This window comes from Cydia splendana, chromosome 26, assembly GCF_910591565.1.
Source record: "Cydia splendana chromosome 26, ilCydSple1.2, whole genome shotgun sequence".
NCBI lineage: Eukaryota > Metazoa > Arthropoda > Insecta > Lepidoptera > Tortricidae > Cydia > Cydia splendana.
Window position 1 is genome coordinate 5642748 of NC_085985.1, and position 23368 is coordinate 5666115.

Below are 23368 nucleotides of genomic sequence, written 5' to 3' on the forward strand. Positions count from 1 at the left end.
CCGTGGCCACAGTCCAGCTCCATCATCAGACCCTGAGTACTTACTTGTGTCAAAGATCTTGTTGCGACGAATCGAACGAAGCCAAACACGAAGTGGTGTAGTCGCATGGTTGATTGGTACCGGTGACCACCTTCCGGATCCATCATCATACCCTCAGTACTACCTTGTGTCAAAGATCTTGTTGCGACAAATCAAACGAGCCCAAACACGAAGTGGTTCAGTTACATGGTAGACTGGTACCCGTGGCCAAAGTCCAGCTCCATCATCAGACCCTGAGTACTAACTTGTGTCAAAGATCTTGTTGCGACGAATCGAACGAAGCCAAACACGAAGTGGTTTAGTTGCATGGTTGATTGGTACCGGTCACCACCTTCCGGATCCATCATCAGACCCTCAGTACTACCTTGTGTCAAAGATCTTGTTGCGACAAATCAAACGAGCCCAAACACGAAGTGGTTCAGTTACATGGTAGACTGGTACCCGTGGCCACCTTCCAGCTCCATCATCAGATCCTGAGTACTATCTTGTGTCCAAGGTCTTGTTGAGACGAATCAAACGAGCCTAAACACGAAGTGGTTTAGTTGCATGGTTGATTGGTACCGGTGACCACCTTCCGGCTCCATCATCAGACCCTGAGTATTATCTTGTGCCAAAGATCTTGTTGAGCCGAATCAAACGAGCCCAAACACGAAGTGGTTTAGTTGCATGGTTGATTGGTACCGGTGACCACCTTCCGGCTCCATCATCAGACCCTGAGTACTATCTTGTGTCAAAGATCTTGTTGAGATGAATAAAACGAGCCTAAACACGAAGTGGTTTAGTTGCATGGTTGATTGGTACCGGTGACCACCTTCCGGCTCCATCATCAGACCCTGAGTACTATCTTGAGTCAAATAAATACATATAGAATGTCAGGTCGTTTCACATATTTTTAATCCTGTCCGGTAGTTTATTAAACTGTACCATTATAAATTATAATACTATAAAAACAGTGCTAGGATCAAAGTCTCTCGTTGCGGTTTACACGCACACAGTATAGCGTTTTACACGGCGCCCGCCGCACACAATGATAAAAAACCTCGTCGTCGCCGTTGAAAATGTGCGGAGCCGACCGACACACGTCCTGCCTCTACAAGCTCTGCCGCGGCACTGAGCTGGCGCAGCGCGCGTCATCGGTAATATAGAGTAGTTTTCAAAAAATTGCCAAAAAATTATAGTAGAATTTCATAAACACTAATGTATACCAACAGTATAAGCAAACGTTGCAGATTGCTTGAGTATGAAAATGACTTCGATATTAAGTAGATTTTCGTAGGAATTGACACTTGATTCGGAGAGAAAATCGAGTTCGTTTTACTTTGATTTTCTCTTTCTCAAAGGTATGTAGGAAAAATATAGTTTGATAAGCCTAAAGTACAGGGTATTAGTAATACAAAATAGCCAGGTTTAGCAGAGTAAAATTCTCAACATTTCCAAATAAGAGCTCGCCATTCAGTGCTTCACGGGGTTTTTCGGAAACGACCATCAGAAAAAAAATCATTACTAATTTAATAAGTCCTTTTTCTAATATTTACAACGATATTTATAAAGATAAGAAGACGCTTTTACTGGAACAAGTACTCATTGTTTCTAATAATGAGCGCAAAGTCCTGAATTTCGTCGACTAGTATCATCAATTTTGCATTATTTCGACTTTTCTTGTAAGAGCGCTCTTAAAGGACTCGAGTCCTAACCAACACTAGTGCGGATGGCTCTGTCCTTGTTGTGTGTGCTGTAGACACATACCTTCTTGTAGGCCTGCTCGAAGAGCTTGAGGCTGGCCTGCTGCAGGGTGCTGGTGGCGGTGCGGATGGCCTCGGGGTCGGCGCTGTCCTTGTTGGCGAGCAACTCGCGCAGCTTCGCGATCTCTTCACGGAGCTTGTCGCACTGAAATTATACAAACATTATTACAAGTGTGAACACGTTTGTATCAGTCATAACATTACACAGGAACATTATGATCTGCGATCGGCCGCCGACATATATATCTTATGCCGACGATATACATCTCCATACCGACATGATATAATGTCACTTGGCATAAATGGTTAACCAATGTATGGTAGTTGTAGTCAATGTCGAGCATGCGCACCGTGGGCACAAGACAATTTAAGACCTTATGCCACCCACCGATGGTCAGACAAGTGTTGTATATCCACTGACCTCGTCTTGCGGCAGCTGGCTCTTGTACTCGTCCATCTTGGTCTCTGTGTCGTGGAGTACGCCCTCGGCCTGGTTGGCGACCTCGACGCGCTCGCGCCGCCCCTTGTCTGCCGCGGCGAACTGCTCGGCCGCCTTCACCATGTTCTAGTAGTTAATGTACTCACCTCGTCTTGCGGCAGCTGGCTCTTGTACTCGTCCATCTTGGTCTCTGTGTCGTGGAGTACGCCCTCGGCCTGGTTGGCGACCTCGACGCGCTCGCGCCGCCCCTTGTCGGCCGCGGCGAACTGCTCGGCCGCCTTCACCATGTTTTCGATCTCGTCCTTCGATAGACCGCCCGATGACTGGATTACGACTGTTTAAAATATAACATTTGTTAAAATATAACAAAGTGGCGAGTTAGCTTGTAATATGGCAATTAGCCAATTTCAGTGTTTAACAGTTATACTATGGTTTACTGCGACACACAGACCAACCCCTAGACCGAGCTTATAGGACGACTCGCGGTCACCGCCCGTATGGTGTATAGGTCAAATATAAGATTGTTCGCGCGCCACTCCGATCAGTTGCGCCCAAGGTTACGACCTGTTAGCAGTGTGCACGAGTCTAAGAAAATAAATCGTAAACTATTGAATTCATTAGGAAATCATGCGATATTGCAGCGTAAAATGGTGTGGCAAGTCATCTAAGATATTTACTTACGAAACAGATGGAATAACATCCCACAGGAAAGTCAAATTCATTATTTCATTAAATAATGTTTCTTGTCCGCGGGGTTCATTTTATACTGGTCAGTAAGCAGAGGCGAAGTATGTCCGTCCCTTTTCGTCAACTTGAAAATGCAATGCGCTATCCCTTTCCCTTTCGACTAGTGATGTGACGATGATGGTTTTTCAGTTGCGGAAATTTCGTGCTTCGTCATACCGTATTGTACCATTTTAGACAATATAATATATAGGTAACATGTTGTGTAAGTTTTTTTAGAATCCTCTAGGCCGGCGGTCGGCAACCTGCGGCCCGCGGGCCGCATGCGGCTCGTGAAACTGTCACTTGCGGCCTGCGAGCCTCTCTGTCTATGTAATAATGAGAAACGACAATGTCTGATAAAGTCATAAATATTAACAAAGTGCGGCCCGCGTCAACTTACTCATCGTTAACTACGCTACTAAAACTACGCAAAAAAAGGTTACCGACCGCTGCTCTAGGCCAGCGGAGCAGTTAGGCCGCATGTCACGAGATGGATCTGATGATGAACTTCAAAGAAGTGCGAGGGAACTCGGTGTTGCTTTGTGATATACATATGTTGTATGGGTTATTTAGAATCCTCTAGGTAAGCAGTTAGGTCGCATGACACGAGATGGACCTGATGATGAACTTCAAAGAAGTTCGAGGGAACTCAGTGTTGGTTTGTGATATACATAATGTTGTATGGGTTATTTAGAATCCTCTAGGTAAGCAGTTAGGTCTCATGTCACGAGATGGATCTGATGATGAGCTTCAAAGAAGTGCGAGGGAACTCGGTGTTGGTTTGTGATGTACATATGTTGTATGGGTTATTTAGAATCCTCTAGGTGAGCAGTTAGGTCTCATGTCGCGAGATGGACCTGATGATGAACTTCAAAGAAGTGCGAGAGAACTCAGAGTTGATTTGTAATAGGCATATGTTATTGGTCCATTTGAATATGTTTTCAATACAACCTTCTATGACCTTAATAAAACGGACAAAAGAAAATAATTGTATGAGATTTTGGAGACACTTTTTTCTCGTATCGAAAGAGATTGCGATTCTGAGTGGAAATAATATAAAAATTCTAAACTTTAAAATTCAAGTTCTGGGTATTTTAAACAGAAATGCCCTAATATGTTAAGTAAAAATTTCAGGTACATTGTTAAATTACTTAATGAAATATTAAATTAATCAATATAATTATTAAGTAAGTTTACTCTAAGTATACTAAATTGGTAACAATTTTACCACAATAAATTTCGATATCACTGGTAGCAGTACCCACTACCTGTAATGAACATGTCCCATCCCTACGCTTACACGTGTCAGCGCGCCATGTTTGAAACGACCAATCGCAACGCCGTGAGCACCCCTCCCGCACCTCACAGTTTGGTGATTTGCGTCGGGAACAAAATGGCCAATATTAGGTTTCTAGAGGCGGTGTTCTGTGCTGCGACATAAATGCATATTGCTTGTGTCAGCTTAACCTAACGTGTTTATACAGGGTGGCCAAAAAATAAGTTCATTCCCGTCGCCAGGGAGGTTTTGGGATTATACTGAGCAACTTTTACTACCAACCCCGACATCGCGAAAGATTAGATTTTCATTAGACACACATTGAAGTGTTATAATACTTTGAATTATATCTACTTTATTTATTTATTCCTCAAAACACGAAAATAGATTTTTAATTTTATAATTTTAATGACGATTCCAACGTATTATTTTGATTCTTTTATACATGCTTTAATCATGATTGAAATGAAGTTTTAGTGCTTGTATTGGGGAGAATAATCCAGAAGAACACAAGCTCAACCGGTGAATATATCCCAAGTTGCTCTAGCACCAGTCTTGGACAACCTGGACAGCCAGATGGGGCAGTCATTGGTTTGCTTGGTGCAACTGTTAATTTATAATTTTGTACAGTCGATGCCAAAGATATGTTTACATTTTTCACCTTATTTGAAAAGGAGTAAGGTGCATAAGTGTAAACATATATTTTACTTCGACTGTACATGATTTCGCAACTTCATTTGGCCATCTGGAATCTAGCATGGCATATGAAAGTATTTTCAGTTCACCTCCTCTGTCCGAGGAGCATTTTGCCTTAACAAATCTCTTGCATTGGTTGCCACCTGACGCGTCGTCTGCTATAAAAATGTACGCTATATTAGGTCTAGCGTTAATGTCTGGATTGTGTGACGGTCTAGTTTTCGTTGTTGAGTTTGTTTCGGAGTTCTGGTTGTTGACGAGTCTTTGGATCAAATGTCGATAACTAACTACACGACAGCATTGCGCTCTGCGTAGTATAGCGGTTGCTGACGCTAAGACTATGACCTGTGTTTTGACGTAGACCGGAGCGTTTAGGACAAGGATGTCTAGTGTTTAACAGATAAAGGCTATTGTGCACTCACTCTGCTGCTCCTTGCCGGTGCCCTTGTCCCTGGCAGAGACGTGCACGATGCCGTTGGCGTCGATGTCGAAGGTGACCTCCACCTGCGGCACGCCGCGCGGCGCGGGCGGGATGCCCACCAGCGAGAACTGCCCCAGCAGCTTGTTGTCCGCCGCCATCTCGCGCTCGCCCTGGTGGACTTTGATCTCCACTTGGGTTTGGCCGTCGGCCGCTGTAACAACGGATACATTGTATTAGGATTTAAATTTATAATATCTAGAAGGGGAAATAGGGTATTTGACTGTATTTAACCTTTTGAACGCCACAGACGGCAATTGACGTCAACCCAAAATCGTGACAACGACGCCAAAGACGGCATTTGTCGATCGTTTTTTGATGAAAATCTACTGAAAAACACCCCACTTTTAGGTTGGCATTATTTATTCACAAAACTAAATTTTACCCCCGTGGCGTCAGTGGCACGGCAAATGATGCGCCGTTTTGGCGTTCAAAAGGTTAAAATAAATTATTTTACACCATGCAATAAATAAAACACCAGAAGATTGTTAGAGAAACGTAGACAGCAGTTATTTTTAGACACAATTTCTATTTTAAAACCCTTATAACACTATAAATAGATAATTTGATTGTGACGTCACATGCTGGTGTTTCATATAAATGCCATAGTAGCAAATTTGATTTGCTTATTAAGATAAAAGGATGGTATTCCTAGTCATATGCTTCGTGAACTCCTTCCTGCATCTCAATACCAAGCAACACCGCCATAACATCCAGTAGAAGGATGTCGGTGGCATCACCGGCTAGGACACACCCTAGATAGGTATCTTGAGACTCACCGGTAGAGAACACTTGACTCTTCTTAGTAGGGATAGTGGTATTCCTAGAGATAAGCTTAGTGAACACTCCTCCCAGCGTCTCAATACCAAGCAACACCCAGTTGAAGGGTGTCGGTGGCATCACCGGCTAGGACACCACCCTAGAGGTATCTAGACACTCACCAGTAGAGAACACTTGACTGTTCTTAGTAGGGATAGTGGTATTCCTAGTGATAAGCTTGGTGAACACTCCTCCCAGCGTCTCAATACCAAGCAACACCCAGTTGAAGGGTGTCGGTGGCATCACCGGCTAGGACACCACCCTAGAGGTATCTAGACACTCACCAGTAGAGAACACTTGACTGTTCTTAGTAGGGATAGTGGTATTCCTAGTGATAACTTGATAAGCTTGGTGAACACTCCTCCCAGCGTCTCGATGCCGAGCGACAGCGGGGTAACATCCGACAGTAAGATAACATCCGGTGATGTTACCTATCTAGAGTGGCATCCTAGCCGGTGCTAGGATGCCACTCTAGATAGGTATCTAGACACTCACCAGTAGAGAACACGTGACTGTTCTTAGTAGGGATAGTGGTATTCCTAGTGATAAGCTTGGTGAACACTCCTCCCAGCGTCTCAATGCCGAGCGACAGCGGGGTGACATCCAACAACAGGATGTCGGTGACGTCTCCGGCGAGGACTCCGCCCTAGATAGGTATCTAGACACTCACCAGTAGAGAACACTTGACTCTTCTTAGTAGGGATAGTGGTATTCCTAGTGATAAGCTTGGTGAACACTCCTCCCAGCGTCTCAATGCCCAACGACAGCGGGGTAACATCCAACAACAGGATGTCGGTGACGTCTCCGGCGAGGACTCCGCCCTGCACGGCGGCGCCCACGGCGACGGCCTCGTCGGGGTTCACGGCCTTGGACGGCGCGCGACCGAAGATCTCTTGGACTGTTGATTGGACCTGACAGTTAAAAAAACACCTGTTAAAACTGTAATATAAAAAAACCGGCCAAGTGCGAGTCAGACTCGCGCACGAAGGGTTCCGTACCATTACGCAAAAAAACGAGAAAAAACATCACGTTTGCTGTATGGGAGCCCCACTTAATATTTATTTTATTTTGTTTTTAGTATTTGTTGTTATAGCGGCAACAGAAATACATCATCTGTGAAAATTTCAACTGTCTAGCTATCACTGTTCGTGAGATACAGCCTGGTGACTGAAAGACGGACGGACAGACGGACAGCGGAGTCTTAGTAATAGGGTCCCGTTATTACCCTTTGGGTACGGAACCCTAAAAACCATGGTTTCAAATCAACCAAATGGGCTTACACTAGAGATGAAAATGGCGAAAGATTCATGTTGTTTCTTTCGAAACTTTGTATCTTTCCTACAAAATACATGTAACTTTCGAAAAAAACAAAACTGACGTTTGTCTGACAAATACAATCATACACGTATTATACCTGTTTTATAATGAAAAGTCACCTGTTTGTATGAGAGCCAATACGTTCCGAGTCACTATTGATAATATAATATAATAATGCGAAAAATACAATGTATTTTACACGTAAAAAAATTAAACTTGCGAAAGATTCAATCGAAGATCCGCAAGGAAAAATACTGTATTTTATTGAAAAATACAGGGGCCTTTGAAAGATACATGTATCTTTCATGTAATTTTCATCGCTAGCTTACACCATCCTACTTAGCAGGCACAAAATATTATATTGTGTGCAGTGAGACTTAAAAAATTAGGTAAGAGTCTACTTTGTAGTGTATTGGGGAGAATAATCCGGAAGAACATGGGCGCAACCGGTGAATATATCCCAAGTTGCTCTGGCACCAGTCTAAATGACAGCCTAGACAGCTAGATGGAGCTGCCATCGGCTTTGTGCATTTGGTGCATATCAATATCACACAATCAAAATTACTGCTATGAAAAAAATACAAACAGCTAATAGATCCCATGCTGAGCAAGGTAAGTCTCACTTTTTAATTAATGATTAGCATTGACAGATATTGGAAAAACCCTTTACCAGGCTAAGGGTTATATACACCGTGTTTTTATTGAATTCCGTTAACTTCGGGGTATAGTTAAGTACGTTTATAAGAACTAAATGGCATAGTTAATTTTCAAAAAAAAAAATTTTTTTTTGTTTTGTTTTTTGTTTTTTTTTTTTGTTCAAAAAGTAATTAAATGTAGCATATAGCGTTGTTGTAACACGGGCATTACATTTAACTCAACCAAACAATTGAAATCTGTGACATATCAATGTCATTTCGTACATCAATCGACCGAGATTGTACTTAAGTTTAGTAACAAATGTATGAACTCATTCTAAACACTAATCAATATGTAAGCCGGCCCTAAGGCAAGTGTACACGCTTGTAGAGGCCTTATAGGAAAAAAATAAATTATGGATTATCTCCGAAATGGACTTAATTAGAACATCGGTGTCTTTGAGAAAGTTACTTGATTTAAGCTCAGGAATGCACCCTTGAAATTAACGGAAATAAAAAAAAACACGGTGTATTTCCCACATACGGCACTTCAAACATGTGTTCTATTTTCGATGAGTAAGACTGACATTCGATTGTCATTTTTAGGGTTCCATACCCAAAGGGTAAAACGGGACCCTATTACTAAGACTCCGCTGTCCGTCCGTCCGTCCGTCCGTCCGTCCGTCCGTCTGTCCGTCCGTCCGTCCGTCTGTCTGTCTGTCCGTCCGTCCGTCACCAGGCTGTATCTCACGAACCGTGATAGCTAGACAGTTGAAATTTTCACAGATGATGTATTTCTGTTGCCGCTATAACAACAAATACTAAAAACAGAATAAAATAAAGATTTAAGTGGGGCTAACATACAACAAACGTGATTTTTGACCGAAGTTAAGCAACGTCGGGCGGAGTCAGTACATGGGTGACCTTTTTTTATTTGCCGTTTTTTGCATTATGGTACGGAACCCTTCGTGCGCGAGTCCGACTCGTACTTGCCCGGTTTTTATTGAAATGTCAGCCTGGTAAAGGGTTAAGACGGACTGCAACCCGACTTTGCAATTGGCGTGCAGTTCCAATACAAATTGCAGTCGGGTTGCGGGTTGATATACATATAAGACAGAGAATCGGGCTCATTTCGCCGCGGTCTGATGAATATGTAATACAAAACTTCGTGTAACTTCGTACCACCGGCGACACTAGCACGCTCGATTAAAAATTATATGGCGGTTAAAAGGTTAATACCAATTAATTCAATTTCTATCTGGGTTAGCTGCATCCATAGACTAGGAATCCTCCAGACTGAGCATAGTAGCTCTACCCCCTCTGCCACAATATACGGTAGTTTTACTCCATTTTCGTGTGAGTCTTTGTGTGACGTCCGTGTCTTTGAACGGACCAATCACGGCACGGGACCTCGCTCACCTCGTCCCCCGCACCCCAGTATTTTTGGCAGCATCGGTTTCATGAAATACTTGCTCTAAACTCCGTCTACAGGATTCCTAGTCTATGGCTGCATCTAGCCTCCTAAGTCCTGAGTTCCTTTAAAAAGAACAAATTAAAATCGAATTTTAAACTATAATGGATTGAAAGAAGGTTCCAAATTCAAAATCTCCTCGGAATCTACTCGCATCACGGACTCGACCTCAACTAGTCTGGATAACTTTATTACTAATGTTAAGGATTATACTGAAGTAAGGGTTGTACCGTGTTCCTTTTCTGACCACGACGCTCAAATCGTAGTGATTCCGATTCTAAATAATAAACATAAAGAACCCCCAAAATACGTGAATAAACGTATTTTTAGCAAAAAAGCAAGTAACGAATTTGAAGAGGATCTTATCAAAATAAACTGGCCAGGGTTTTTCCCCAAAAGTGACTGTAATACTAAACTCAATATGTTCTATAATTTGCTATCCGACTTGATAGACAAACATTTTCCAATAAAGACAGTAAAACTTAAAAATAAGAGCAAAACATGGCTTACCAAGGGGATTAGAACATCCAGCCTCTACAAAAGGAAACTTTACCTATTATCCAGAAATACAGTCGATGATAATCTCAAACAATATTTTAATAACTACAAAAAAACTTTTAGAACCGTACTCGTTACAGCAAAAAAACTCGATATACGTAGAACCATTTCAAAAACTAAAAATAAATCTCGTGCAGTTTGGAAAATAGTTAATGAAAGCACGGGTAGGAACGTCAAATCTAGAAAAAACAATAAGTTAAAATTAAAAATAAATGGCACTCTTACCGAAGATCAAAATATCATAGCCAACACTTTTAATGACTTTTTTGTCGAAGTAGGAAGAAGCTGTATTGATAATAGCACCACAACTTTTCAGAGTTTCTTAAAAAAAATGTTCGGGAAGAAAAATATCAATACAATATTCCTCGATCCTATAATTGAACCTGAGATTATACGTGTAGTAATGGGTCTTAAAAACAGTCATTCTCGTGGGCATGACGAATTATCTACAGAAATGATAAAAAAATATATTAATATACTTTGTATACCACTTTGTATTATTTTTAATGACTGTATACTGGAAGGTACCTTTCCGCTTCTCCTCAAGCGTGCAAAAGTTATTGCTGTACATAAAAAAGGATGCACGTTAGACATAAATAACTATCGTCCCATATCAATACTGTCAATTCTATCAAAAATCTTTGAAAAGTGTTTGTACACCAGGTTGGAAAAGCACTTTATTAAAAATGACCTTTTTTCTCGACATCAGTACGGATTCAGAAGTAACCAGAATACCTCTACTGCTGTAATTGACTTAGTGACTGAAGTTATGTTATGTCTCAATGAGGGGCTCTTTTGTGGGGGAGTGTTTTGTGATCTAACCAAGGCTTTCGATTGCGTTGATCATGGAATACTCCTCAGCAAATTGGAGTACTATGGCGTACGTGGAACTGCCTGGAATCTGCTAAAGTCATATCTGAGCGAGAGATCTCAATATGTTGAGATTGGAGGAACTGAAGATGCAATTCATTCGAGAGAAAGGGTCATAAGATACGGCGTTCCACAAGGTTCTGTGCTGGGCCCACTGCTTTTCATTATATTTATCAATGATTTACCACAATATCTAACTGGTGGAACGCCGTATCTCTATGCCGATGATACCAGTATTGTAATAAAAGCTAATACAGAAATGGATTTCAATTCAAAAATGCAAGACTGTTGGTCTAAATTATGTACCTGGTTTTTATCAAATGGCTTAAGAATTAATTCTACCAAGAGTTTCTATATGACCTTTCGCCGTGGTTTCAATAGCCCTGACCCTGTCTGCAATATACCTATCGTCAAATCCGATTGTATAAAATTCTTAGGCGTAGAGCTGGATTCATTTTTAAGATGGCACAAGCAAGTAGAACAAGTCACAAACAAGCTTAGTAGTGCCTGCTATGCGTTAAAAACCCTTTCTAGTACAGCAGACAAGGAGACACTGAGAACAGTATACTTTGCTTATTTTGAGAGTGTGATGAAGTATTGTATTGAAGTCTGGGGAAATAGTGTAAATATAAATGCAGTGCTCCTTAAACAGAAAAAAGCTCTGCGATATCTTGCAGGGTGTAAACGTGTGCCTGCTACTCATAGAGATTTGTTTATAGAGCACAAAATATTGACTGTGATATCTCTTTATCTTTACTGTATTTGTATATACGTTTTCAAAAACAAAGACCGATTCCAACTAAGTAGACAAAATACCTCCAGAAACTTGAGAACTAAGAATGAATTTTTGACCACTAAAAGTAATTTTCAACATTTTGATAAAAGTTTACACAACACCGCAATTAAAGTATTCAATAAATTGGACATTAATATAAAGTCATGTAAGGATCAAAGGACATTTGAAATTAAATTAAAAGACTACTTTATAAGTAAACCTTATTATTCTATTAAAGAATATTTTGCAAATGCTTTAGATTAAAATGTATGATTTGTAATAAGAATACTTAGTTGACATCGATGCTGTACTTACGTGTAATTTTGACTCTGACACATATATTATTATACTCTTTGCTCTGACATTCTATTAATCTGTAATTACTATTGTTGTGATTGTTTTATTATACTTTTTGTTGAATTTATTGTGCACCATATAATTGTATTCGCATGCATTTAAGTATGTTTTATTGCAAATAAAGTGATTGATTGATTGATTGAAAACTACAAAAATGACTCTGGGTCTTAGGCTTGAAGACCAATTTCGGTGGCTTATTTGGCCTTAGTAGCCTTACCTTTGGCATTCTGGTCATGCCGCCAACGAGCAGCACCTCTCCAATATCAGAGCGCTGGACCTCAGCATCTTGGAGCGCCTTCTGGCATGGAGCGATCGTTCGCTTGATCAGGTCTCCAACTAGAGATTCCAACTTTGAGCGGGACATCTGAAAGAAAAAGTTATATTTGTACTTAACCCCATAGTCTAATAAAACATGGTCTTCTCTTCCCAGAATGACACGAGCCTACGTCACAATAACATTGCCACTTTATATAGCGCTATCGCATATTATTATATAGCGCTGTCGCATGATGACGTAGGCTTGTGTCAGTCACGTGGTCGGAAGAGAGTACCAGGCGGAGTATATTATTATACCATGCTTAACCCTTTCCAGGCATAGTACAAACAGCAACACTTCTAACTGTACATCTGTGGACATTATTACAAAAGGCGTAAGGTCCACCAATGTACAGTTAACAATGTGACCGATGGTACGATTTATCGACCACATACCTACGCGCTAATAGAATCTCAACCTTAGTAATCCGATTTAAGGTACAAATTAGATTGGAGTTTCGGGAAATGTGGCTTGTCTTCAAATTTGACAGCTAAAGTAGATGGCGCCAAGCAATATTCGATCCAATCACGATAAAACTTATAGCACCGTACAGACACATCTACAGGCCTGTGCACACCGGCTGCGTGTGGTGTACAGGCGGCGTAGCACGGTCGCGTTTTTATCCCTTGTCACCATGCCTGTCACGTTCTAACAAGTATGTAAGTGCGAAAGGGACGCGCATAGTGATAGACGATAAAAATGGAACCGTGCTGAGCCCACAGATCCATATGACAGACGGCACACCGCTTGCGTGACGTGTGCGTGTGCGGCTCCAACATTTTCGCGCACGCGCAGTCACACACACGCAGTCGGTGTGCACAGGCCTTAAATCAGCTGTCAAATTTTGCTTTACACATGTTAGTATTTTCTGTCTAAACGTCTCTATAGCTAAAATGAATTATCTGTTACGAATATCTTTTGATCCACTCAAATATAAATATTTGAGTGGATGGTTTCGTTCCGTATTTGTTATAGCACGGTTACATAACAATCAAACGTATGGTGACAGTTTGAGAGCCTAAAACACAGTGCATAATATGATGGGCCCACCCAGATGGGTTTAACCCAGTTTTTTTAACTTGGCTCGCCATGATAACCTAAACTAGAACGCGCTTCGATAACCTAACCCCCAGAAGCTCAAGCAAGGCTCGGAACCGGTTTATTCTTCATACAAAAAATACCGGTATTATTACGTTCATTTTCGGTTTATTATTTCATTTTTAATGGGACGATCTAATAATACGAAGTTGTTACCTAAATACATGATTCAGTCCTACGTAAAGACCATAAAATAATAAAGAATATTGGGCTATTTTGGGATTTAAAAAAAACCGGTTCAGAGCCTTGAGCTCAAGTACTACTTTTTAAGAAAGCAAGTAGGGTAATTCGTCAATTACTGGCCACTGGTTAATAACTGGCCACCTTATACTAAAAGTGAATTCTATTCACCTATAAACAGAATTCATTTTAGTACACGGTGGCTAGTTATTGAAGCATGGCCAGTTATTGACACCTTATACTAATATTAATTCTGTTTATAGGTGAATAAAATTCATTTTTAGTATAAGGTGGCCAGTAATTGACGATTACTATACTAGAGAACTAGTAAGAAAGAATAACTACTGTATAGGGATGGATAGATCGAGGGGGGAGGCCTTTGCTCAGTGGTGGGACACCATAACGCGCTACGTCGCCGGTCCTCCCGAAGACCTGATCACCCTGAGCGACGAAGCCATAAAGTGGCTGAATGGTCTTAGTGTACACATCTGATTATATTTGTTTCTATTTTTAAAATATGTTTGCCATACGATTAAATAAATAGGCTAGTAATAAATCACTGCACCTTATAAAACAAAGTCCCCTGCGGCGTCTGTCTGTTTGTATGTTTGTTCGCGATAAACTCAAAAGCTACTGAAAGGATTTTCATGCGGTTTTCACCTATCAATAGAGTGATTCCTGAGGAAGGTTTGGGTGTATAATTTGTTAACCCGTGCGAAGCCGGGGCGGGACGCTAGTAATAATAATAATAGGGATGGTTGCAAAAAGCTCACCTTGAGGTTCATGTGCTTGGGGCCAGCCGCGTCCATTGTGAGGTACGGCAGGTTGATGTCGGTCTGCAGGGAGCCCGAGAGCTCGATCTTGGCCTTCTCGGCCGCTTCCTTTAGCCGCTGCATGGCCATCGCATCGTTGCGGAGGTTGATGCCTTGCTGTAAATATAGATTGATGTTGAAAGTTTACTACTTCTTCTTTGTGTTAGGGGATATATAATAAATATAAAAATAAATAAATATTATAGGACATTTTTTTTTACACAAATTGACTAAGCCCCACGGTAAACTCAAGAGAGCTTGTGTTATGGGTACTCAGACAACGATAGATATAATATATAAATACTTAAATACATAGAAAACAACCATGACTCAGGAACAAATATCTGTATCATCATACAAATAAATGCCCTTACCAGGATTCGAACCCGGGACCATCGGCTTCATAGGCAGGGTCACTACCCACTAGACCACGCCCGACGTTGCTCGACGGTCAAAAATCACGTTTGTTGTAATCCTGAACCCCATTTAAATCTTTATTTTATTCTGTTTTTAGTATGTGTTGTTATAGCGGCAACAGAAATACATCATCTGTGAAAATTTCAACTGTCTAGCTATCACGGTTCGTGAGATACAGCCTGGTGACAGACAGACGGACGGACGGACGGACAGCGAAGTCTTAGTAATAGGGTCCCGTATAGCTTTTGGGTACGGAACCCTAAAAACCGAAATTATCGCAGTTTTTTCGATTATTGACAAAGTTGCGTTCGGCGCTCGTGGTCACAAACTTGGATTATTCATTGGGCCAACATTATAAACAAGTCTGCAAAAAACCACCTGTCGTAACAATTATTATGATTAGTTAGACCAGCGGTCGGCAACCTTTTAGCAGCCAAGGGCCACATAGTAGTTAACGAAGTTGACGCGGGCCGCACTTTGTTAACCTTTTGGACGCCAATGACCGATATATCGGCACCGCAGGTCTAACGCCAAAGACGGATTAATCGGTCACAGACCACAGAGCAACATAGACCTAAGTGCATATGCATAAAGTTCAATTTCAGTTTTGACACTTCGCTGACGTGGCGTCCGATTGACAGCTTTTGTGTTTGACACGGCGTCGAAATAGTTAATATTTATGACTTTATCAGACATTGTCGTTTGTCAATATTACATACAAAATAGCCAGGGAGGCTCGCGGGCCGCAAATGACAGGTTCACAGGCCGCATGCGGCCCGCGGGCCCAGGTTGCTGACCGCTGAGTTAGACAATACTTACGTCGCGTTTGAATTCGTCGACAAGGAAGTTGACAATGACGTTGTCAAAGTCCTCGCCACCGAGGAGCGTGTCTCCGTTGGTGGACTTCACCTCGAACACTCCCTTCTGGATCTCCAGCACGGAGATGTCGAACGTGCCGCCGCCCAAGTCGTATACGGCGATACTGGGGACGGAAATATACTTATTAATATTCGAATATTTGTTAGTTCGTGCTGTTTATCGCTAGTGTTGGGTGACCCAAGCCAGCTCGCTTACAAAGATAGCGCAAGACCACCCTCCATCCGGTTATCCCTTCGCACGCGCTGTGCAGCGTGCAGCAGTACGCAACGCGCGGCCGTCTCCTGCATCTTCTACAAGATAAATTCACTTACATTCTGTCGTCAGTCTTGTCCATGCCGTAGGCCAGCGCCGCGCCCGTGGGCTCGTTGATCACTCGCAGCACGATCAGGCCCGAGATCTGACCGGCGTCCTTAGTGGCCTGTCGCTGCGAGTCGTTGAAGTAGGCGGGCACGGTGATGACGGCGTTCCTGACGGTCGTGTTGAGGTACGCCTCCGCCGTCTCCTGCATCTTCTACAAGATAAATTCACTTACATTCTGTCGTCAGTCTTGTCCATGCCGTAGGCCAGCGCCGCGGCCGTGGGCTCGTTGATCACTCGCAGCACGTTCAGGCCCGAGATCTGACCGGCGTCCTTAGTGGCCTGCCGCTGCGAGTCGTTGAAGTAGGCGGGCACGGTGATGACGGCGTTCCTGACGCTCGTGTTGAGGTACGCCTCCGCTGTTTCCTTCATCTTCACCAGCACGAACGCGCCGATCTGGCTCGGAGAGTACACTTTGCCATCGGTTCCTGCGAGTATACACATATTTCATTAAAATCTTACATATAATACCGGAAGACGTAGCGTGGGAAGGCCTCAGACTAGATGGACCGACAATCTGGTTAAAGTCGCGGGAAACCGTTGGTTGAGCGCAGAGAATGACCGTTCGTTGTGGAGATCCTTGGGGAAGACCTATGTCCAGCAGAGAACGTCTTTCAGCTGAGATGATGATGATGATTAGTTGATTACATATAATATCTCGAATATCACTAAAAATACCTAAAAACCTGCAAAACACTTATGAAGCTCGGAATCCTCAAAGCATCTTCCAGTAAGACTTTTGGTAGCATAGGTGTTGCCACTATTGGCTACCATCTAGCATTTAAAAACATGACCTAGAAATCTTACCTACCCAAGCGTCTCTATTAGAGGCCTTCACAACTTTGTAGGAGAGATTCTTCATATCCTTCTGAACCTCGGGGTCATCAAAGCGTCTTCCAATAAGACGTTTGGTATCATAGGTGTTGCCACTGTTAGTTACCTTCTAGCAGTTGACTGAGAGAAATACAAAGTAAAACCCACCTTGGACCCAAGCATCTCCATTAGAGGCCTTAACAACCTTGTAGGAAAGATTCTTCATATCCTTCTGAACCTCGGGGTCTTCAAAGCGTCTTCCAATAAGACGTTTGGTAGCGTAGAAGGTTTTTCCAATGTTAATTACCATCTGGCAATAATAGCATGTCAAATAACAAAGTAAAACGCACCTTGGACCCAAGCATCTCCATTAGAGGCCTTAACAACCTTGTAGGAAAGATTCTTCATATCCTTCTGAACCTCGGGGTCTTCAAAGCGTCTTCCAATAAGACGTTTGGTAGCGTAGAATGTGTTGCCGCTGTTGGTGACGGCCTGACGTTTGGCGGGCATGCCGACCAGACGCTCCCCCTCTTTGGTGAAGGCGACGTGGGAGGGGGTGGTACGGGAGCCTTCGCTGTTTTCGACCACCTGTGGAGGGTTGTAATTGGTTGTTTAAGAGCGCTATTACATTTCGGCGTTGAGCGAGTTTAGGTATTTTACGCGCTGCGGCAGGCCGTGCGAGCTCAGTATGCCGATCCCTTCTACCACACTCGCACTACAATGATGGATTAAACATTCTTGATCCTTCGCGAAGCATATTGAAATCAACCATAACAACACTAACTGTACTTAACTTTTAAAGTTCTAAAACTGTTATTTGGTAAGTACGAAAATACTAAATGCAGTGCAAATGTACATAGGGGCTGTTCATAAATTACGTCATCTATTTTTGACGATTTTTGACCCCCCCACCCCTCAAATCATCCAAAAATCAAGCTTCGGATGAATCTGTTTCCTCCTACGTCATGTTACCATCATCCGATGTCCAGACCCCCCCCCCCCCCACTCCTCCCATTTGAAACGACGTAATTTATGAATAGCCCCATACTCGTACTTATGAAGGTATATTACTCGAAAGAAATTATAGGTACCTACTCGCTTATTTACATGTTTCGTCATTGCATTTGGTACCTATAGGTTGTAAAGTTTGTATCAACGAGGGTTTAAAAACGAACTGGTACTGAGGATCTGATGATGATTAAGGTGGTCACGGATACCAATCAACCATGTAGTAACATGATTAGGCTCGTTTGATTCGTCTCAACAAGATCTTTGACACTGAAGATACACAGGGTCTGATGATGGAGCTGGAAGGTGGCCACGGGTACCAGTCTATCATGTAACTAAACAACTTCGTGTTTGGGCTCGTTTGATTCGTCTCAACAAGATCTTTGACACAAGACAGTACTCAGGGTCTGATGATGGAGCTGGAAGGTACCATTACCAATCAACCATGCAACTAAACCACATCGTGTTTAGGATCGTTTGATTCGTCTCAACAAGATCTTTGACACTAGGTGATACTCAGAGTCTGATGATGGAGCTGGAAGGTGGTCACCGGTACCAATCAACCATGCAACTAAACCACTTCGTGTTTAGGCTCGTTTTATTCGTTTCAACAAGATCTTTGACACAAGATAGTACTCAGGGTCTGATGTTGGAGCCGGAAGGTGGTCACCGGTACCAATCAACCATGCAACTAAACCACTTCGTGTTTAGGCACGTTTTATTCATCTCAACAAGATCTTTGACACAAGGTAGTACTCAGGGTCTGATGATGGAGCGCGAAGGTGGCGACGGGTACCTGTCTATCAGCTCCATCATCAGACCCTGAGTAGTATCTTGTGTCAAACATCTTATTGCGACGAATCAAACGAGCCCAAACACGAAGTGGTTCAGTAACATGGTAGACTGGTACCCGTGGCCACAGTCCAGCTCCATCATCAGACCCTGAGTACTAACTTGTGTCAAAGATCTTGTTGCGACGAATCGAACGAAGCCAAACACGAAGTGGTGTAGTTGCATGGTTGATTGGTACCGGTGACCACCTTCCGGATCCATCATCATACCGTCAGTACTACCTTGTGTCAAAGATCTTGTTGCGACAAATCAAACGAGCCCAAACACGAAGTGGTTCAGTTACATGGTAGACTGGTACCCGTGGCCACAGTCCAGCTCCATCATCAGACCCTGAGTACTAACTTGTGTCAAAGATCTTGTTGCGACGAATCGAACGAAGCCAAACACGAAGTGGTTTAGTTGCATGGTTGATTGGTACCGGTCACCACCTTCCGGATCCATCATCAGACCCTCAGTACTACCTTGTGTCAAAGATCTTGTTGCGACAAATCAAACGAGCCCAAACACGAAGTGGTTCAGTTACATGGTAGACTGGTACCCGTGGCCACCTTCCAGCTCCATCATCAGATCCTGAGTACTACCTTGTGTCCAAGGTCTTGTTGAGACGAATCAAACGAGCCTAAACACGAAGTGGTTTAGTTGCATGGTTGATTGGTACCGGTGACCACCTTCCGGCTCCAACATCAGACCCTGAGTACTATCTTGTGTCAAAGATCTTATAGAAACGAATAAAACGAGCCTAAACACGAAGTGGTTTAGTGGCATGGTTGATTGGTACCGGTGACCACCTGCCGGCTCCATCATCAGACCCTGAGTACTATCTTGTGTCAAAGATCTTGTTGAGACGAATCAAACGAGCCTAAACACGAAGTGGTTTAGTTGCATGGTTGATTGGTACCGGTGACCACCTTCCGGCTCCATCATCAGACCCTGAGTATTATCTTGTGCCAAAGATCTTGTTGAGACGAATCAAACGAGCCCAAACACGAAGTGGCTTAGTTGCATGGTTGATTAGTACCGGTGACCACCTTCCGGCTCCATCATCAGACCCTGAGTACTAACTTGTGTCAAAGATCTTGTTGCGACGAATCGAACGAAGCCAAACACGAAGTGGTTTAGTTGCATGGTTGATTGGTACCGGTCACCACCTTCCGGATCCATCATCAGACCCTCAGTACTACCTTGTGTCAAAGATCTTGTTGCGACAAATCAAACGAGCCCAAACACGAAGTGGTTCAGTTACATGGTAGACTGGTACCCGTGGCCACCTTCCAGCTCCATCATCAGATCCTGAGTACTACCTTGTGTCCAAGGTCTTGTTGAGACGAATCAAACGAGCCTAAACACGAAGTGGTTTAGTTGCATGGTTGATTGGTACCGGTGACCACCTTCCGGCTCCAACATCAGACCCTGAGTACTATCTTGTGTCAAAGATCTTATAGAAACGAATAAAACGAGCCTAAACACGAAGTGGTTTAGTGGCATGGTTGATTGGTACCGGTGACCACCTGCCGGCTCCATCATCAGACCCTGAGTACTATCTTGTGTCAAAGATCTTGTTGAGACGAATCAAACGAGCCTAAACACGAAGTGGTTTAGTTGCATGGTTGATTGGTACCGGTGACCACCTTCCGGCTCCATCATCAGACCCTGAGTATTATCTTGTGCCAAAGATCTTGTTGAGACGAATCAAACGAGCCCAAACACGAAGTGGCTTAGTTGCATGGTTGATTAGTACCGGTGACCACCTTCCGGCTCCATCATCAGACCCTGAGTACTATCTTAAGTCAAAGATCTTGTTGAGACGAATAAAACGAGCCTAAACACGAAGTGGTTTAGTTGCATTGTTGATTGGTACTGGTGACCACCTTCCGGCTCCATCATCAGACCCTGAGTACTATCTTAAGTCAAAGATCTTGTTGAGCCGAATCAAACGAGCCCAAACACGAAGTGGTTTAGTTGCATGGTTGATTGGTACCGGTGACCACCTTCCGGCTCCATCATCAGACCCTGAGTACTATCTTGTGTCAAAGATCTTGTTGAGATGAATAAAACGAGCCTAAACACGAAGTGGTTTAGTTGCATGGTTGATTGGTACCGGTGACCACCTTCCGGCTCCATCATCAGACCCTGAGTACTATCTTGAGTCAAATAAATACATATAGAATGTCAGGTCGTTTCAAATATTTTTAATCCTGTCCGGTAGTTTATTAAACTGTACCATTATAAATTATAATACTATAAAAACAGTGCTAGGATCAAAGTCTCTCGTTGCGGTTTACACGCACACAGTATAGCGTTTTACACGGCGCCCGCCGCACACAATGATAAAAAACCTCGTCGTCGCCGTTGAAAATGTGCGGAGCCGACCGACACACGTCCTGCCTCTACAAGCTCTGCCGCGGCACTGAGCTGGTGCAGCGCGCGTCATCGGTAATATAGAGTCGTTTTCAAAAAATTGCCAAAAAATTATAGTAGAATTTCATAAACACTAATGTATACCAACAGTATAAGCAAACGTTGCAGATTGCTTGAGTATGAAAATGACTTCGATATTAAGTAGATTTTCGTAGGAATTGACACTTGTTTCGGAGAGAAAATCGAGTTCGTTTTACTTTGATTTTCTCTTTCTCAAAGGTATGTAGGAAAAATATAGTTTGATATGCCTAAAGTACAGGGTATTAGTAATACAAAATAGCCAGGTTTAGCAGAGTAAAATTCTCAACATTTCCAAATAAGAGCTCGCCATTCAGTGCTGCACGGGGTTTTTCGGAAACGACCATCAGAAAAAAAATCATTACTAATTTAATAAGTCCTTTTTCTAATATTTACAACGATATTTATAAAGATAAGAAGACGCTTTTACTGGAACAAGTACTCATTGTTTCTAATAATGAGCGCAAAGTCCTGAATTTCGTCGACTAGTATCATCAATTTTGCATTATTTCGACTTTTCTTGTAAGAGCGCTCTTAATGTTGGAACTTGATTTTAAATAGAAGCCCGGATACTCTTATGAGGACTATTATTACTTATAAGCTTGCTAGATAAGTATGTAGTGGGCTGGTGGAGCAAGCAAGAAGGGATGACAGTGCATGTCATAACAAAAATGACTATGTGCCATCCTCAACCAAAAGGGTCCTTATTGTCGGTTGTCACTAAGATGCTATTTCCATATACATTCTATTTGAAATCAACCTTATCGACAACCGACAAACCTGGTACCTTTTGGTTGAAAACATCACAATATTTATAAATTTGTTAAACGCCTAATGAGCCCAAAGCCGCCTGACTGCGCCACAGTCATGAACACAATCAAGATCTGAATACTTATTTTAATTGTTCAAGAAATATTTTTGATTAAAATTATGAACCTAATGATTAATGATATACCTATGATGATAAAAAATGCAATGCAATAACAACAGTTAATCTTCGTAACATTCAGTTTAATTTATCAAAGTGTTAAACAGTCTAATTATACCTTTGTGTCGGAAGCCGGTGTTGCTCGAAGAATTATACGGTTTAATCAGTGTACATAGTAAACCAATTTTACGGTCTACACCGTAAAATACGGTAGTTAAACCGTAAAATTTGTTTAAAGTTAGTATGGCTCACTATAGTGCTAAATAGTTTTACAAAAATTATATTTATAATACAAATGATTCGAATGTTAAAAAAATAAAATATAAATTGGATCTAATGAATCTAATGATGGTATGTGTGAGTAAAAACTTCCGTGTATGTCTACATCATGTTTCAAACACGTTGGAGAAATTATCGGAAATGTCATATGAAATTAAGGAAACTTTCATTTTTAGAAACTGAACATTTCCATCCCCATACAAAGTAAGATATGTTTCCGAAATTTCTCAATGTGGTAATTAGAATTACACAAAAATTTTTCGACAGCACATCATTCAGTAGTTACATCCAAGTCCAAAGTTTTTTCTTTACAACTTTACAGATACCAACATAGTATAGTAACCTAAATCCATCAGTCACGCATGGTGTTTTATCGGTCGATGCTAACATTCTTTATGTTACATTGTTACGTAAGAGATAGCGAATTAAATTATCAGATACGATTTATAAAGCGTTCAATATGTTTTACAACATTTTGGTACAACATTCAACCGCTCGTTGAATTGTTGTTATTGAGCATTTGCAATTTTTTAATTCATGAACGTATTTGCTAATGTTAAAAATAGGTACTCGCAGAGATAAAACGACGATTTGTGTAAACATTTGGGAAATGGTTGATTAGAAGTCTAGACTCTAACCCTCGTTTGCGCCACATGAAGTAAAAATCCGAAAAAAAAAACTAAAAACGTGCATATATGAAAAGAACTGTAAATGATTTGCACAACAATATAAAGAAAACAAAAATAACTGAATATTTTAAATAAAAATAATATTTCAGGATTTTAAATTTTAACC

General features: G+C 41.9%; 1 protein-coding gene and 1 long non-coding RNA gene across 2 annotated transcripts in view; one reads left to right on the top strand and one right to left on the bottom strand.

Annotated features, from left to right (window-relative positions):
• Positions 1–23368, top strand: part of LOC134803483 (uncharacterized) — a 196353-nt gene that overhangs the window by 20533 nt on the left and 152452 nt on the right. The window lies entirely within an intron of this gene.
• LOC134803431 (heat shock 70 kDa protein cognate 5) overlaps positions 1–23368 on the bottom strand; it is a 32295-nt gene that overhangs the window by 5087 nt on the left and 3840 nt on the right. The window contains exons 4-12 of the mRNA XM_063776250.1: positions 17421–17658; positions 16433–16685; positions 15841–16003; positions 14566–14721; positions 12416–12562; positions 6886–7126; positions 5341–5550; positions 2367–2554; positions 1786–1926 (exon numbers count right to left, since the gene is read on the bottom strand). Of these exons, the coding sequence (XP_063632320.1) occupies positions 1786–1926; positions 2367–2554; positions 5341–5550; positions 6886–7126; positions 12416–12562; positions 14566–14721; positions 15841–16003; positions 16433–16685; positions 17421–17658 (1737 nt within the window). The remainder of the gene's footprint in view (positions 1–1785; positions 1927–2366; positions 2555–5340; positions 5551–6885; positions 7127–12415; positions 12563–14565; positions 14722–15840; positions 16004–16432; positions 16686–17420; positions 17659–23368) is intronic.